Consider the following 15687-nt stretch of genomic DNA (forward strand, 5'->3'; position numbering starts at 1 on the left):
CATTTTGAAGAGTTTCTATTGGTCTGTTCATCAAGAAAGTTTGGCACAGTGTAAGGGACAGTTTGTCTGTTCAAATTATGTAGTAAAACAAAAATCAACAAAAATGGAGATAAGTGTTTTTATAGGACAGCGATGATATGCTTGTAATTTGACATTGTGTTTCCTGACACTATTAAAACTACTGAAATGATATGTAGTGCAGCCCTGTTTATCTTTATATAAAAATCCATGATTCTCAGTGTTTTACAGTCTGATTACAGTCTGACGGCCTAACGATCAGCTGTTCACTTTGATTAATTGACTGAAAAAGCCCCCAGTGCTCACAAACAGCTCGTAAACCTGCTTTCCATCACATATCCCATTAAAACCTCACACTAACCTTTCTACTGAGTCCTCCACACACTGAGAGTAAAGCTGGGCTGAGTTCAGTGTTTACTCGGCTGATACTCATAAGGAGCCGCTGTTTGACATCATTTTACCTGCAAGTTACGGTTCTGTTTACTCAAGAACCCAATCGCTGTAAAAACACAAGCATCCAGACTCAATAACACACTCCCTGACCTCCGGGATAAAAATAAAGCCATGTATAAAACATCACCGACCCAAACCCTGCACACTAACATCATACAGTACAGGCCAAAAGTTTGGACACACCTTCTCTTTTTCAGTGTGTTTTCTTTATTTTCATGATTATTTACATTGTAGATTCTCACTGAAGCATCAAAACTATGAATGAACACATGTGGAGTTTTATGTATTTAACAAAAAAAAGGTGAAATCACTAAAAAAACATGTTTTTATTTTCTACTTTCTTCAAAATAAAAAATAACCCCCCTTTGCTCTGATTACTGCTTTACACACTCTTGGCATCATTCTCTCAACGAGTATCAAGAGGTGGCCACCTGAAATGAAAGGTTTTCCAACAGTCTTGAAGGAAGGAAGGAGTTCCCAGAGGTGTTTATTAGCACTTGTTGCTCCTTTGTCTTCTTCACTCTGTGCTCCAGCTCACCCCAAACCTGGATCTGGATTGGGTTCAGGTCCGGTGACTGTGGAGGTTCAGCTCATTTTTTATTAAGTACATAAAACTCCACATGTGTTCATTCATAGTTTCAATGCTTCAGTGAGAATCTACAATGTAAATAGTCATGAAAATAAAGAAAAGGCACTGAAAAAGAGAAGAAGGTGTGTCCAAACTTTTGGCATGAACTTTATATGATGACAAAGAGCGATATTAGTTTTTCTCTCCTGCAGGGCAGAGTTATAAACCCCAAAACACCAACAATAAACATAATGAGTGACCCAAACACAATAAAACACAATAAAACACTCTAAACATAGAAAAAAGACAATATGAGATGAAGTACAATTTTGGTTGTGTCTGGCTGGGTTTAGCTCTGATTTGGTTGGAGTTTGGTTCTGATGGTTTAGGTGGTGTTGGGTTTTAGTAGAGTTTAGTTGTGTAGAGTCTGGGTGGTGCAGGGTTTGGTTAAAGTTCGGCTTAACATGACTTGAGTTGGGTTTGGTTTGGTTGTGTCTGGCTGGGTGGTGCAGGGTTTGGTTGGAGTTTGTCTGTGATTGGTTAGGAGATGTTGGGTGTAGTAGGGTTGGGTTTGGTTTAGATTGGTGGTGTTTGCTTTTTTTGGGCTTTGTTTGAATAGGGTTGATGGTTTTTACTTAATTTGATTTGGTTGAATTGAGACAGGTTTGGCATTGGGTGGTTTGAGTTGGTTGGATTGGGGGGTTGGCTTTAGTTTGGTTTGGTAGGGTTGTATTGGTGTAATTAAACGTGTGTTTAATTAGGTTTGGTATGGTTTTGGTTGCTTGAGTTGACTTTAGTTGAGCTGTATATGATTTTTTAGGGTGGGCTTAATTTGGGTTGGTTTTGGATGGGTTTAGTGGGGTTTGGTTGTGTTTGGCTGGGTGGAGCAGTGTTTGGTTGGAGTTTTAATTGTGGTCTTGGCTATAGTTGGGCCAGTTTAGTTGAATCTGGACAAGTTCGGTAGTGTATTTTTATGGATGTAATTGGTATAATGTTTTTGGTTTGGGTTGATTTTGGCTGCTGGAGACTGGCTTTAGTTGAGTTAGGCTTGCTCTGTTTTTCTTGCTTGGTTTTGTTAGGTAAAAGTGGCTTTGTTTGTGTTAGATTTGTTGTTTTATCGGGTGAGTTGAGTTGGTTTAATTGTGTGTAACTGAGCTGTAGTACTAGTATTCATATTTTAGTAATAGTTAGAGCAAAATTAATAAATAGTGCAATAAATGTTATTATTGTTGCAGGAAACATGACAGCACAGTGTGCAGGAATGAGTCAGGCTGCTTCAAAGCCACTGTCTAAATAAAGAATAGACAGATGGTGAGAGAGGGATGGAGAAAAGCCGTAAAGCCGCAGCAGAAGTGCTAACAGTGTTGGTGTGTATGATATAATAGTGTAGACGCACAGACGTGAAGGATGAGTCTGTATCTCTCTACCTTCCTGTTCTCTCGCTCACGCAGTGTTTTCCTTCTCGCTCTCTGAGGGAGATGTCATCTAAACAAATTTACCAGCTAATTTCACTACTAATGAGAGTAAATTGGGTGTACATTATAATTTCGGAAGATGCCGGAATCATCAGCTGCGCCATTTATCTCTCTCTCTCTTTCTATCTTTCTCTATTTGAATGTTTTTTCCTTTAAGCATTAAACATTTGCCTCAGAGATATTCTGCTCATCATTCTGGAATTCTGACTGAATATAAAGGAAGTAAATTATAGAAACAGAGGAAGGAGTTCAGAATAAGGGAAATGATTGATAAAGGATAATGAGGTAAAAGATACTTCTCTCTATTCTTTCTCATCTCCCGCCTTCCTTTTATCTCACTACTACTCTTGCTTCCTATATTTCTCTCTCTCTGTTTATTCCTCTCTCTGTATCTCATGTGATTCATATGGTTTTAATAGTAATTGGGTCATTTTTTTTTGTGTAATCCATTAAAGGTGATTTACGTAAGTTTTGGTATTTGGGGGATTTAGCGCCTCTCTGGTGAGAATGGGTAATTACACCAAGAATCATGTGGAAGAATCATTTTAAACTGGGCGGGTGTGATGCGGTCTCCTTTCAGAGCGGATGAATCCGATTCCAGGTTATGTTCAGTCAGAGAGAAAGAGAGAGAGACATTGAGAGTTTCTCTGTCAGAAACTTCACTCCTTCGTTTCTTTGGTTTTACTATGAGTGAATGATCTACTGAGCTCTGATTTTCCTCTTCAGTAAAACTCAGCCGGATCCTCTTTTCAGTGATCATTCAAATTAATGATCATTCAAATTAATGATCATTCAAATTGTTGGTCATTTAAAAATTTCGACATACCACCGATGTGCTAAAATCTTCTATGCTTACTTGGCTGCTCTCGCTAAAACATGCTTTTTCACTTACGCTGTCTTTCTCTCACTTGCTGTGTTTTTCACTCTCTGTCTTTCTCTCACTCGTGCTGTGTTTTGCTAACTCGCACTGTCTTTCTCTCACTCGCTGTCTCTCTCTTACTTGCTCTGTCTCTCTCTCTCTTTTGCTTTGTCTCTCTCGCTAACTCGCGCTGTCTTTCTCTCTCTCCCTCTGTCTCTCTCACTCTCTTACTTGCTCTGTCTCTCCCTCTCTCTCTCTTGCTAACTCGTGCTGTCTTTCTCTCACTCCCTCTGTCTCTCTCTCTTACTTGCTCTGTCTCTCCCTCTCTCTCTCGCTGCCTCCCTCTCTCTCACTCGCTCTGTCTCTCTCTCTCTTACTTGCTCTGTCTCTCAATTTCAATTTTCAATTTAAAAAAGCTTTATTGGCATGAATTGCAATTAACAACTTTTGCCAAAGCAATGAAACAAGAAGTTAATATACAAAAGGTAAAAAAAAAACATAATACATATACAAATATATATATTAACACATCTTACATAAAAAAGTACATATAAATAAATAATAAAAAATGAAAATAAATGAATAAGTTATTAATAACAGTGTTGTATGTTGTAATAATTTAAGAAGAGTTGTGATTAGTCTGTTGATTGAGCTGATTTCTGTGGTGATGTAGAGCTGAGGCGTAATTGGCTGATAGTGTTATAGTCTCTGAGTTTATCAGTATGGGACAGAGATGTGAAAGCAGGATTGATGTTGTTAAACTGCTGAAAGTACGGCTCTCTGAGGGTCTGGTACTGTGGGCAGTACAGGAGGACGTGGATCTCGTCCTCTATCTGCATTAGGCTGCAGTGTGGTCACTCGCCCTGTCTCCCTCTCTCTCGCTTTGTCTCTCTCCCTCTGTCTCACTCGCACTGTCTCTCACTTGCTCTGTCTCTCTCTCACTTGCTCTGTCTCTCTCTCACTTGCTCTGTCTCTCTCTCACTCGCTCTGTCTCTCTCTCACTCGCTCTGTCTCTCTTACTTGCTCTGTCTCTCTCTCACTTGCTCTGTCTCTCTCTCTCACTCGCTCTGTCTCTCTCTCACTTGCTCTGTCTCTCTCTCTCACTCGCTCTGTCTCTCTCTCACGTGCTCTGTCTCTCTCTCACTTGCTCTGTCTCTCTCTCACTTGCTCTGTCTCTCTCTCACTTGCTCTGTCTCTCTCTCACTTGCTCTGTCTCTCTCTCTCTTGCTCTCTCTTTCTTTCTCACTCGCTCTGTCTCTCTCTCTTACTTGCTCTGTCTCTCTCACTCGCTCTGTCTCTCTCACTTGCTCTGTCTCTCTCTCACTTGCTTTGTCTCTCTCTCTTACTTGCTCTGTCTTACTCTTTCTCACTCGCTCTGTCTCTCTCTCACTCGCTCTGTCTCTCGCTCACTTGCTCTATTTGCTTACGATTGGCTAAGGTCTCCATCTTCCTGGTCAGACCTGTCTGTCTCTCTGTCCTCTGCTAAAAACGGTAAAGTAGCTTCAGTTTGTGGAGCTCTAGTGCGCTCTGTCCTGAACGCCTTGATTCAGATCTTTCAAGTCGTTTCCTAAAGATACTGAAGCTCTTTCTAAAAACGCCACTAAAGAGAAACCCCACGACTGTTTTCCTGGAAGCAACATGAAAAATAAATCAGCTGGAGAGCGCGGTGTTCCTTTAACAGCGGCTGAGAAACGAGTGCAGAACGTCTCGGGCTGCAGAGCTGCAGCGCTGCTCGTTAGAGCTGAAGCTGACGCAGGAAAACGGCTGATTATTTGCGGATTTCAGGCTTTTCTGGGGCCGTTTGAGGCTCCTGATTGGGACGGCTGAGTAAAAGAGGCAGTCTGGGAGACGGGCAGGTAAACACTGCGGAACACCACCTGAACATAATGAGCTGTCCACTGGCAAATTAACTCCCACAATTCACCAGCCCCCAGGCCTCGCCTCCAACCGCTGCTCTGTTCATGCAGTACCGGTTATAAGTTTGCCTGTACAGCAACTCTGAAAGGGTTTTAATTCATTTTTGTTACCATTTCTCACATTTTAAAGAGTAATAATAATGTCAAAACTGAACTAACCCATTTTTTACACTCTGAACGAAAACATTTACGACAGCGTAACCACATTAAAAAGACTAGCCATAAAAATAGGTTAGAAATGTGAAAAATCTCAGAGTCAAAGCTTGCCATCAGCTGCCGGAGCCCTGAGAGAGCACAGTTGGTCTTGCTCTCTCTCTGGGTGGGTACAGTACAGTAGATGGCGCTCTCTCTTTCCCCTCATCACTCCTAGGGTGATGTGGATCAGCACAAGGCTGCATCTGTGAGCTGATGTATCAGAACCACAGAGTCGCTGTGCTTTCCTCCGAGTGTTAGCGCTGTGATGCTACTCAGCAAAAAGAGGTTCAAAAAGAGGCGGAGTCTAACTTCACATGTGTCGGAGGAGGCGTGTGTTAGTCTTTAACCCTCCTGGTGTTGGAGCATCACTAGTGATAGGGAGAGTCCTAATGAGTCGGTTGGGTAATTGACCTTGTAAATTGGGGAGAAAATGGGATAAAAATTAGACATTTAAAAAAAAGAAAAGAAAGCTGACAGGTAGAACACTGCATAGCTGAATATCTGAGCTTTAATACAGTATAGGCATGCGAGTCATTATTTCATATATACATTTCAAGAGACAATTTCAAGAGATAAAATCACATAAAATATGTAAAATTTGTCTACATTTAAGTTTAGTAATCTTAATATATATTTTTACAATTCCAAGAGAGAAATATTAGATATTAATTAGATAAGGACTGCTGCTTTAAGAGTAAAAAAAAAGAAAAATACATTTATTAAAGTGTCTTCTCATTTAAACCTCTGCTGTATATTTTATTCCTGTCCCGGCTAAATCTTAACGCTAGCACAGGGGCACAGGGTATGATGGAGTGAATTCTGTTCTGAAGCGTTCACCATCTTCATCTCAGCAATTAACTGCAGATATTCCTTATCTGGGGTAATTAAGGAGTGCTGGATCTCCAGGGTAGGAAAGAGAGACAGGTTCTCTCTTTCATTTTTCTGTTTTCTCTCCCTTAAACCTTCTCTTTTTACCCCAAATCTCTCCCGTCGAGTTAAAGATCTCCTCCAGTATGCCTCAACTCAAACCTCAGGGTGATTAGCGTTCTAGCATCGCTGTCCTTAACATTAGAACTGCATTAAAATACAAAATACTGCACTTTAGATTTGTAGTAGATTTTTGTTGATATGTTACTTTATTTTTGTTAGGTTTGTTTTTGCTACAATTATTTTATACAAAACCAAAATCTTTGTAAGATATACAACTTAGAAGCATTTTCTATACAAATGCCTGAATTTTCCTCTTCTGCTGAGAGCTGCTCTCACTGCTCAGACACCACACTCACTGCTATCACTACTGTGTTGCCAGATCCCTCTTAAAAAGTCCACGTTAAACTGTTTTTTTCCCAACGTTTAAGCTTGACGAGAAATATCATCACGTTTTAATCTCATGAGATCTCGTGCCACGAGATCTCGTCACACCTTTAGTTGCTAATGGTCGTTAAATAATTAACAGAGCAAAGTGCAAGGTGCAGTGACATTGGTTATAAAAGTGACTGATGTGCCATAAAACTATTAATATATATATATAACAAATATAGTTCTGTAACGTGAATATCGTCGCTGTCCAATGAAAAACACTTATCTCCAAAACAGCAACTTTACAGAAGAGAAAAAAACCTTATAAACTTTCAATGCAAGTTAATGTAGAAAGAGTTTATTTCAGGTCATTTTGAAGAGTTTCTATTGGTCCGTTCATCAAGAAATTTTGACACAGTGTAAGGAACAGTATGTCTGTTCAAATTATGTAGTAAACTAAAAATCCACAAAAATGGAGATGTGTTTTTTATAGATTTTTATAGGTTGGGGAAGTGTTAGTGTAAATCAGGGGTATTTAATTAGAATTCATTTTGGTCCAGTTAGAGAAAATTTCATCAGGCTGAGGTTCGGACCGTCGCCATTTTTAACTTGTGTTATGATTCAGTATTATATCCTGTATATTGAAGAAGCCTGTAGTAGTTCTGTCAGTGTTTTATTAATGTCATCAACAACTGAAAGACAAAACAAATTACACATTCTAGTATATTTCAACAATATGTATTGTTTTAAACAGACCTGTCACAATAATTACATTATTAACCTATCATAAAATAAATGGAAACACCCTCAATAATTCAACATATCGAGTCTATTAATGTGAATCTGTATGTTCACTTTGTTTCAAAATGCTATATTTATTCTATTTAATTTTATTTATATTAGATTTAGCTTGTCATGATAATAATTACATGAATGATAAATCATACAATATATGGAGAAATGTTTGCTGAACTCGGCCAAAGTTCCGCATTTTTTTTAAAAAACAGCAGTTTTATTTTTTTAAATATTATTACTGTATCAGACTTTATTATGTTGTGGGTAAAACTGATGGGGGAAGTTGCCAATGCTTTTTGTCCCCTGGGGGTTGCCTTAGTTTTGAGGTAGGGTTGTTTTGGGAGTAGAGAGGGAGTTGTTCTGATCAGGTGGAGTAAAGTGGAATATTTTACACTCTTGTCTCGATTGTTTCTCTTTAATTCCTCCAAGTAACACTAGTACTAGTATGTCTTATAAAGGTAGTACTTTAATGATTTTTCTGGTGCGCACCATCTGTATTAGCTTTTCTCGCTTTATTCTCCCACTTCTCACCGCCTGCTTCGCCTGTGTTGCTCCGCCCTTCCGCGTCTGCACAGATCTGATTGGCAGAGGAGATCGTTTGGTGATCTTACAGCACACGTGATTGGTCTGTGAGTTTACTGCGCTGTAAAGCACCTAAACTATAAAGACAATAAACGTTCCGCCGCTTTAAATGAACACGGTCAGAATTAGATCCTTCTCAGTAATTTATCAGTTTATCAGTTTATCATTTTATCGGTCCGCCTATTAGTGACCCCTGGTGTAAAGAATTAAACTCAGTCATCCCAACCCATTATTAATGCAGACACCTCTATGTAGTTCTCTAGTAATTGAGGCTGAACACTGGCCTGTGTTTAAATGGTAGGGTCAGGTGAATTGTGGGAGATGTAGTGAGATCTGATGGAAGATGCAGATGTGCGTGATGAAGTGTGAGAGACAGTATCTGTCTGAGACGTGGTGATTCTGCGCTGTGGAGTCCAGCAGCACTGATCTCGTCTCTGAGCTGAATCTAATCACTGCTGACGGACATAAAAACGGAAACGCTGCTTTTTAGCATTTTGTTTCATAAACGGCATGTAAACATGCAGATCTCTGTGTGAAGTGTGTAAAGCGTGTCAACGTCTTTCTGTGGCGTTTCAGCCGTTAATGAGACGAGACTTCACACGCGGTGCTGCCAAACCGCCGTGAGCGTCTCTCTCTCTCTCTCTCTCTCTCTCTCTCTCTGAACCCGTCTCACTGACAAACCCAGCCGTCACAAACCCAGCAGCTCCAAACCAGCCTCCAGCTCCTCTCAGATTATTCATTACAGACTTCATCCAACTGTGCAGCTCACACACCGTTCCTAATAAAGTGCCTGATTACAAAGCATAGAACTGGGGTTTCTAATAAAGTGGCCAGTTAGAAAGCATAGAACTGGGGTTCCTAATAAAGTGCCTGATTACAAAGCATAGAACTGGTGTTTCTAATAAAGTGGCCGATTAGAAAGCATAGAACTGGTGTTTCTAATAAAGTGGCCGATTAGAAAGCATAGAACTGGTGTTTCTAATAAAGTGGCCGATTAGAAAGCATAGAACTGGTGTTTCTAATAAAGTGGCCGATTACAAAGCATAGAACTGGTGTTTCTAATAAAGTGGCCGATTAGAAAGCATAGAACTGGTGTTTCTAATAAAGTGGCCGATTACAAAGCATAGAGCTGGTGTTTCTAATAAAGTGGCCGATTAGAAAGCATACAACTGGTGTTTCTAATAAAGTGGCCGATTAGAAAGCATAGAACTGGTGTTTCTAATAAAGTGGCCGATTACAAAGCATAGAGCTGGTGTTTCTAATAAAGTGGCCGATTAGAAAGCATACAACTGGTGTTTCTAATAAAGTGGCCGATTAGAAAGCATAGAACTGGTGTTTCTAATAAAGTGCCAGATTAGAAAGCAGAAGAGTAGATGTGTTTAATAAAACAACAATGGCAGAAAGAACAGTGTGTGTTTTTAATAAAATGGCCAATTAATGGAAACACAAGTTATAGTAGGTGTTACTAATTAAGTGGCCATTTAGAAATCACAATAATGGGTGTGTCTAATAAAAAGGCAAGTTAGGAAGTACCAAAAGAGGCGTTTCTTATAAAGTGTCCGGTTAGAAAGAATAGAAATTGGAGTTTCAAATTATGTAGCCAGTTTGGAAAATGAAGAGAAATGTGAGTTTCTAATAAAGTTGCCAGTTATGTAGAATAGAAATGAGGGTTTCTAATAAAGTGGCCAGTTTTGAAAATGAATAAAAATGGGAGTTTTTAATTTAAGTGTCCAATTTGGAAGAATATAAATGAGAGTTTCTAATGAAGTATTCCGTTATAAAGAATAGAAATAGGAGTTTTTAATAAAGTAGCCGGTTAGAAACAATAGCAATAGTATTTTTTAATAAAGTGTACAGTTAGGAAGAATAGAATGGAAATGGGAGTTTCTAATAAAGTAGCCAGTTGAGAAGAACAAAGTATGGATTTCTAATAAAGTTGTCAATGAATGGAATCTCAAGTTATTGTAAGTATTTCTAATAAAGCAGCCGCTTAGAAAGAAAAGAAATGGTAGTGTCTAATAAAGTGGCCAGTTTGGAAAATGAATGGAAATGGGAGTTTTTAATGAAGTGTGCAGTTAGGTTAATAGAGTTGTCAGTGGTATTTAAATGGTATTTCTAATAAAGTGTCCAGCGAGAAAGAACAGAAGAAGTTAGAAACTACAATAGAAGGTGTAAGACTTGTAATAAAGACTTTTTTGGTGGGAGTGTGAGGTAGAGCTAGGAGTACAGTGATGATTTTATTGAGTTTATTGAGTTTATTTCTAATTGGCGCTCAGCCTCTACCTCCAGCGCAGAACACGATGTGATGGATTTTAACAACCTTCATTCCTTTCATTCTCCTTTACCGTCATCCCTCACTCTGTGAAAGAATGAGGCGTTCTCCTTCTCCCCGCGCTCGCTCTCCTCTATCATTAAAACTGGATTAACAGCCGCTGATGATAAAACTCCATTACAATAGTCTAATCCCCGCTCGGCAGACCCTTCAGAGCCTTAAACAACCTTTTAATTAAACTCCCCAAACAGCACTTAATGCAGATATTCTAAAACTTGTGAGAAGTGTATTAAACTCAATAATAGCCCTTCAGCCTGGGCCAATTCCAGCCCTGTGTGATGGAGGATACTCTATTTTTCCCCTCTCTGCATATTAAACACCAGAACGGCGAGATTAACGGCCACTCCACGACATTCGGGCTGCAGATTTTAATCTCTATTGCTCTTCTGAAGCAACACTTTCGCTAATTAATTTGCAGCTGTACGCGAGATTTGTGAGCTGCTGCTATTTAAAGAGAGCAGCTTGTTTAAGACGGCGGCGAGGGAACGGAGATAAGGAGCGTTTTCTCCTCATTTTCTACGCTTTTAATAAGCTCCCGGGTCGTATTTGGTGACGAGCTGCTGGGAAACGGCCCTGCAGTCACGCTGTTTATAATGTAATGTCAGTGTTTATAACTGTAAACTACTGAAGAGACGCGCAAAGCTGAGACACTGAAGACACTGAAGACAATGGAAGCTGAAGTAGAGGCGCGGGAACTTCAGCAAAAACGTCAAAACAAAATAGCAGTACTTTTAGTTTTTCTTTCTTTTAACACTTATTTATTTATTTATTTTCAGCACATGAGCTACGCTACATGGACAAAAAAAGTATTTGGAAACCTGCTAATTTTTTGTCCTCTAAAGGGTATTAAAAATAATTTATTCTGAATTCTTAAAGGGCTGCAACTAATGATTATTTTGGTTTATTTTTTTAGATTAGTCGATTAGTCAACAGTTATTTCTCCATCAATAAAAATCAGAGGTGGAAAGTAATGAATTACATTTACTCACATTACTGTAATTTAGTAGATTTTATGAGTAACTTGTAATTTTTAAAGTAGTTTTTAAAATAGGTAATTTTACTTTTACTCAAGTAATTTACTTCGCTACGTTGGAAAACTCCCCGTTACTGAGTAAAAAATAAAATGCTGGGGGGAAAAAAACTAATTGTCTGAATTAAAAAAGAAATTTGAGTTTTGTTCTCCATGGCAGCGCAGCTGAACTTCTCAATGCAGTGTTTATTACGGTTAGCGGGAGAGACGCTGTGTGAATCAGCTGTGCTCGGGGGAACTAGTGTTCTGTCGAGTTATGCTACCCGTCGATATGTGCTTCTTTGCGACACTGCACATGTGCTGACCAACATTCTTTTTTGTATGATTTCATGTTTTTAATGATAATTCCTTAAGTTTTTATTGGAAACATTAAACAATCTGCTTGGGTATTAAAAAAAAACATCTACATATCAGTTATAGCAATAGCAAGTTTAAAATAATAATGAACTGTAAAACTACAAAAATACAGTTTATAGTCACTTATATAAGCAAATTTTTAACAGTAAAGAAAAAAAAAGGATGATAGAAACCTATACTACTTGTTCTTAAAAATGTTTTATTGGGTGATCTGAACAAATACTGCCTGAAAGATCCAAATTATTATTTGGAATAATAATTAATTTAAAAAATGTAATTTATGATTTGTACTTTTTTTACATCAAACAATTAAAAGTAACTATGTAACGTTTACTCAAAATACATTTTAAATTGAGTACTTTTTTACTTTTACTCGAGTAGATTTTTAGATGGGTACTTTTACTTTTACTTGAGTGGAATTTTTGCAAAGTAAAGGTACTTTTACTTAATTACAGTTTTTCAGTACTTTTTCCACCTCAGATAAAAACTAAAGAAACAGATTAACATGAGATTTAAAAGGCATTTTAATTGTGGAAAGTACTGATATTTAAGGAGTAAATATGTAATCTTTTATCTCACATTGCGCTTCTGTCCCCAGTTGACAACAAAATTTGTACTCAACAATTTTGTAGATTATTTTAACAATCGTCGCCGCCCTGTTGGAGTAACTGTCTCTACTGTGCAGAGAAGACTTTCTATTCCCAGCCTCTTCCTATCTTAAAAGTACTTGTTGGAGCACCATCATCATCTATCTAGTGTTTTAGTGTGCAGTACACGTGTGAATCAATCAAATATCCACTAAACAGTGCTGTGAAAATTGATTTGTCCCATACAGATTTGGGTAACACTTTCTATGAATGTCATCTTTATTAGACTCTATAACTACATTCATAATATATTATAATGCATCCATAAGGCATAATAAAAATGGTTATAAATATTTATAAAAATTCATAACCCACTATAGCCATGTTTATTAAGCATTATGACTTATGACTGATCATAATATATTATAAGCTATGCTTATATTATACATGTTAAAATAGTTTATATCTATCATTAATAATATAGTCCCACAATAAAAGTCTGTCAGTTTACTTAGAGCACACAAAGACCTGTTATAATACATTATAATTGACTATAACTATTATTATATTCAAGACAAGTATAATTAATGAGTGGTTAAAATATATTTATAGGATTATTGAGGGTGTGTTTATAAGTTGGAAGCTTTTTTTAGTCATTGTACAGTCTGTAAGCTGGGACTGAGTTTCTTGGTATTGATGTATAACATGTTATAAACACAGCTATTAATGCATTATAATCACAGTTTATGATGAATAATAAACATGGCTATGATGAATTATAGAGTTTAATAAATATGTACAGCCATGTTTATAATGCCTTATGAATGCATTATAATGTGTTATGCATATGTTTATAGAGTCTTAATGAAGGTTTTGGAGTGGTCTATTTAAAGTCTAATGATTGATGATTGTGATGTTGTGGATGATCTTAAACAGGATGTTTATGCTGGAAAATCCTCCAGTGTGTCTGAATCAAATAATTCTGTAAAGAAGAATTCCTCCACAGAGATAAGAAAAACTCAGCCAGTTATCAGTAAAGCTTGATTGCAGTTGTTGACATTGAAAGGTTAATATAGTGTGTACTCACCTGCCGAACCGTTACTATTAATATGATTAGTAGTTTTATAGGCTATACCTTTAGGATTAGCATGTAGCACACTGATAGACTTAGAAAGGCTAGCAAAATTTAGCATTATATTATGTTGTTTTTGGAGTATTTTAACTAAATTTCCACATTTGTTTCATTAAACTAAATGCCAAGCTCAAGTTGTCTTGGTTCAATCCTGGTTTATCTATATTTTTAGGATTTTTTTTTACTTGCTGCCATGTACTCTATTTTCTGCATTATAAACTGCACTTAAAATCCTTTAATTTTTTACCAAAATCATCAGAGCTCCTTATAATCCGGTGCTCCTTATGTATGAATTCTATCAGTCAGGTATTAAGGAGCAGTAAAGCCTCTTTGCTGAAATATTTAGTAGTTATACAGGAGTTTCAGTGAAGTTTCTCCAGCACTAAGGCTGGAGCAGTATTAGCATTAGCCGCTAACCACACCGCTAAGCGCTAACACTTTTACCATTCAGAGGTGAGTATATCAGGCTGTTTATCGTGTTAAAACCACCTATGTAAAGCAAACCGCTAGCTAATATCGCCCTGGCTTACCGAAACACTCAGGGTTCCTCAGTGTAGCGCTGTAGGGTGGCATTAGCCGCTAAACGGTTAGCAGCTAATGCTCCAGCCTTACTGCTGGAGATATTTGAGAATCTAAGCTTACTGTAAATATAAACGAGAAATATCGAGAAACATTTTACGTAGCAAAGTGTTTGTCAATCCCAAAGGTTTTAGATTTTAAATGTCTAAAATTATTTTATCAGTCACTAACTAACCCATGTTTTATAATCTTATCTGCAGGTATGCTAAGCTAGCTGACCCTGCTAACTGGCTCACCATCAACTCTTCACACAAAATAAACTCATAAATGTATAAACAACCAATTATAGATGGTGACAGGCAGAAGACGAGTTTAGCAGTTGAGCTATATGATTGCAAAAACGTAAATTGAAATATCAAGAAACATATTGTACGTAGCAACGTGTTTGTCAACCCCAACGGTTTTAGATTTTAAATTTCTAAAATTATTTTATCAGTCACTAACTAACCCATGATTTCTGATTATCTGCAGGTATGCTAAGCTAGCTGACCCTGCTAACTGGCTCACCATCAACTCCTCTAACGGTCTGATCACCACCACCGGCGTTCTGGACCGCGAGTCCATTTACGTTAAGAAGAACATCTACGAAGCCACGTTCCTCGCTGCAGATAACGGTGAGTTACCGCTCTCCTCTCTTCACCTCCTCCTAGAGAGAGATTCCCTGAGGAGAGCTGCAGGAAAAACAGAGTGATAAAGCGTGTCTCTCTCTCTCTCTCTGCGCTGGAGGGATGGAGGGATGAAGGAGATGATCTGGGGAATGGTCCAGCCGAATGAGGCGGACATGCCGTATCGATCCGCAGCATCAAACAGTCTTTCCTTCGCTCTTCTTTCTCTCTCTCTCTGCTTTATCCTTTATCACCTATTCTTTCTTTTCTCTTCTTACTTTTACTCTCAATTTTTCTTTCTTTTTCTCTTGTCTCTCACCTCTTGTCTCACAATCACTCTACTTTTTTATATTCCTACTCGTCCACTTTCTTTATTTGTAATTTGCTGTGTACTCAATGTGTCCCTCAGTCTCTGATATTCTGTCCATCTCTCCATTCTTCCATCTGTGCAGGCATCAGTTTTTCTATTACTCTGTCCCTCTATTTGTTATTTCATTTATGTATATATCAGTCTGTCTCTTCATCTGTTCTTTTAGCTCTGTCCCTCTGTCTCTGTTCACATGTCCTATTTTCTATACCTCTGTAATGTCCCTTCATCTACATCAATCAGCTTCATCAGTGTGTCTCCGTCCATCTGTCTCTCTGTTATCTATCCTTCTGCATCAGTCTCTTCCCCTATCTAAGTCCTCAGTCTTTTATTCTGTGCCTCTGTTTGCAACGTGTCTGCATCAATCTGTCCCTCCATCTGTCTTTTCCTTTTCCTGTATCTGTCTGCATTAATATGTCCCTCTGTCCACATGTCCTCTCTCCCATATCTCCGTCATTTTAGGTCTATAATGTCCTTTCATCCACATCAATGTACTCAATCTGTCTCTCCATTCATCTATCCTTCTGCATCAATCTCT

At 38.1% G+C, this 15687-nt stretch overlaps 1 protein-coding gene across 3 annotated transcripts in view; it reads left to right on the top strand.

Annotated features, from left to right (window-relative positions):
- LOC103042003 (cadherin-4) overlaps positions 1-15687 on the top strand; it is a 626601-nt gene that overhangs the window by 590362 nt on the left and 20552 nt on the right. For all 3 annotated transcript variants that reach the window (XM_049463121.1, XM_049463120.1, XM_049463122.1), the window contains one exon: positions 14649-14791. In XM_049463121.1, the coding sequence (XP_049319078.1) occupies positions 14649-14791 (143 nt within the window). The remainder of the gene's footprint in view (positions 1-14648; positions 14792-15687) is intronic.

This window comes from Astyanax mexicanus, chromosome 13 (assembly GCF_023375975.1).
Source record: "Astyanax mexicanus isolate ESR-SI-001 chromosome 13, AstMex3_surface, whole genome shotgun sequence".
In the NCBI taxonomy this organism is placed as follows: domain Eukaryota; kingdom Metazoa; phylum Chordata; class Actinopteri; order Characiformes; family Acestrorhamphidae; genus Astyanax; species Astyanax mexicanus.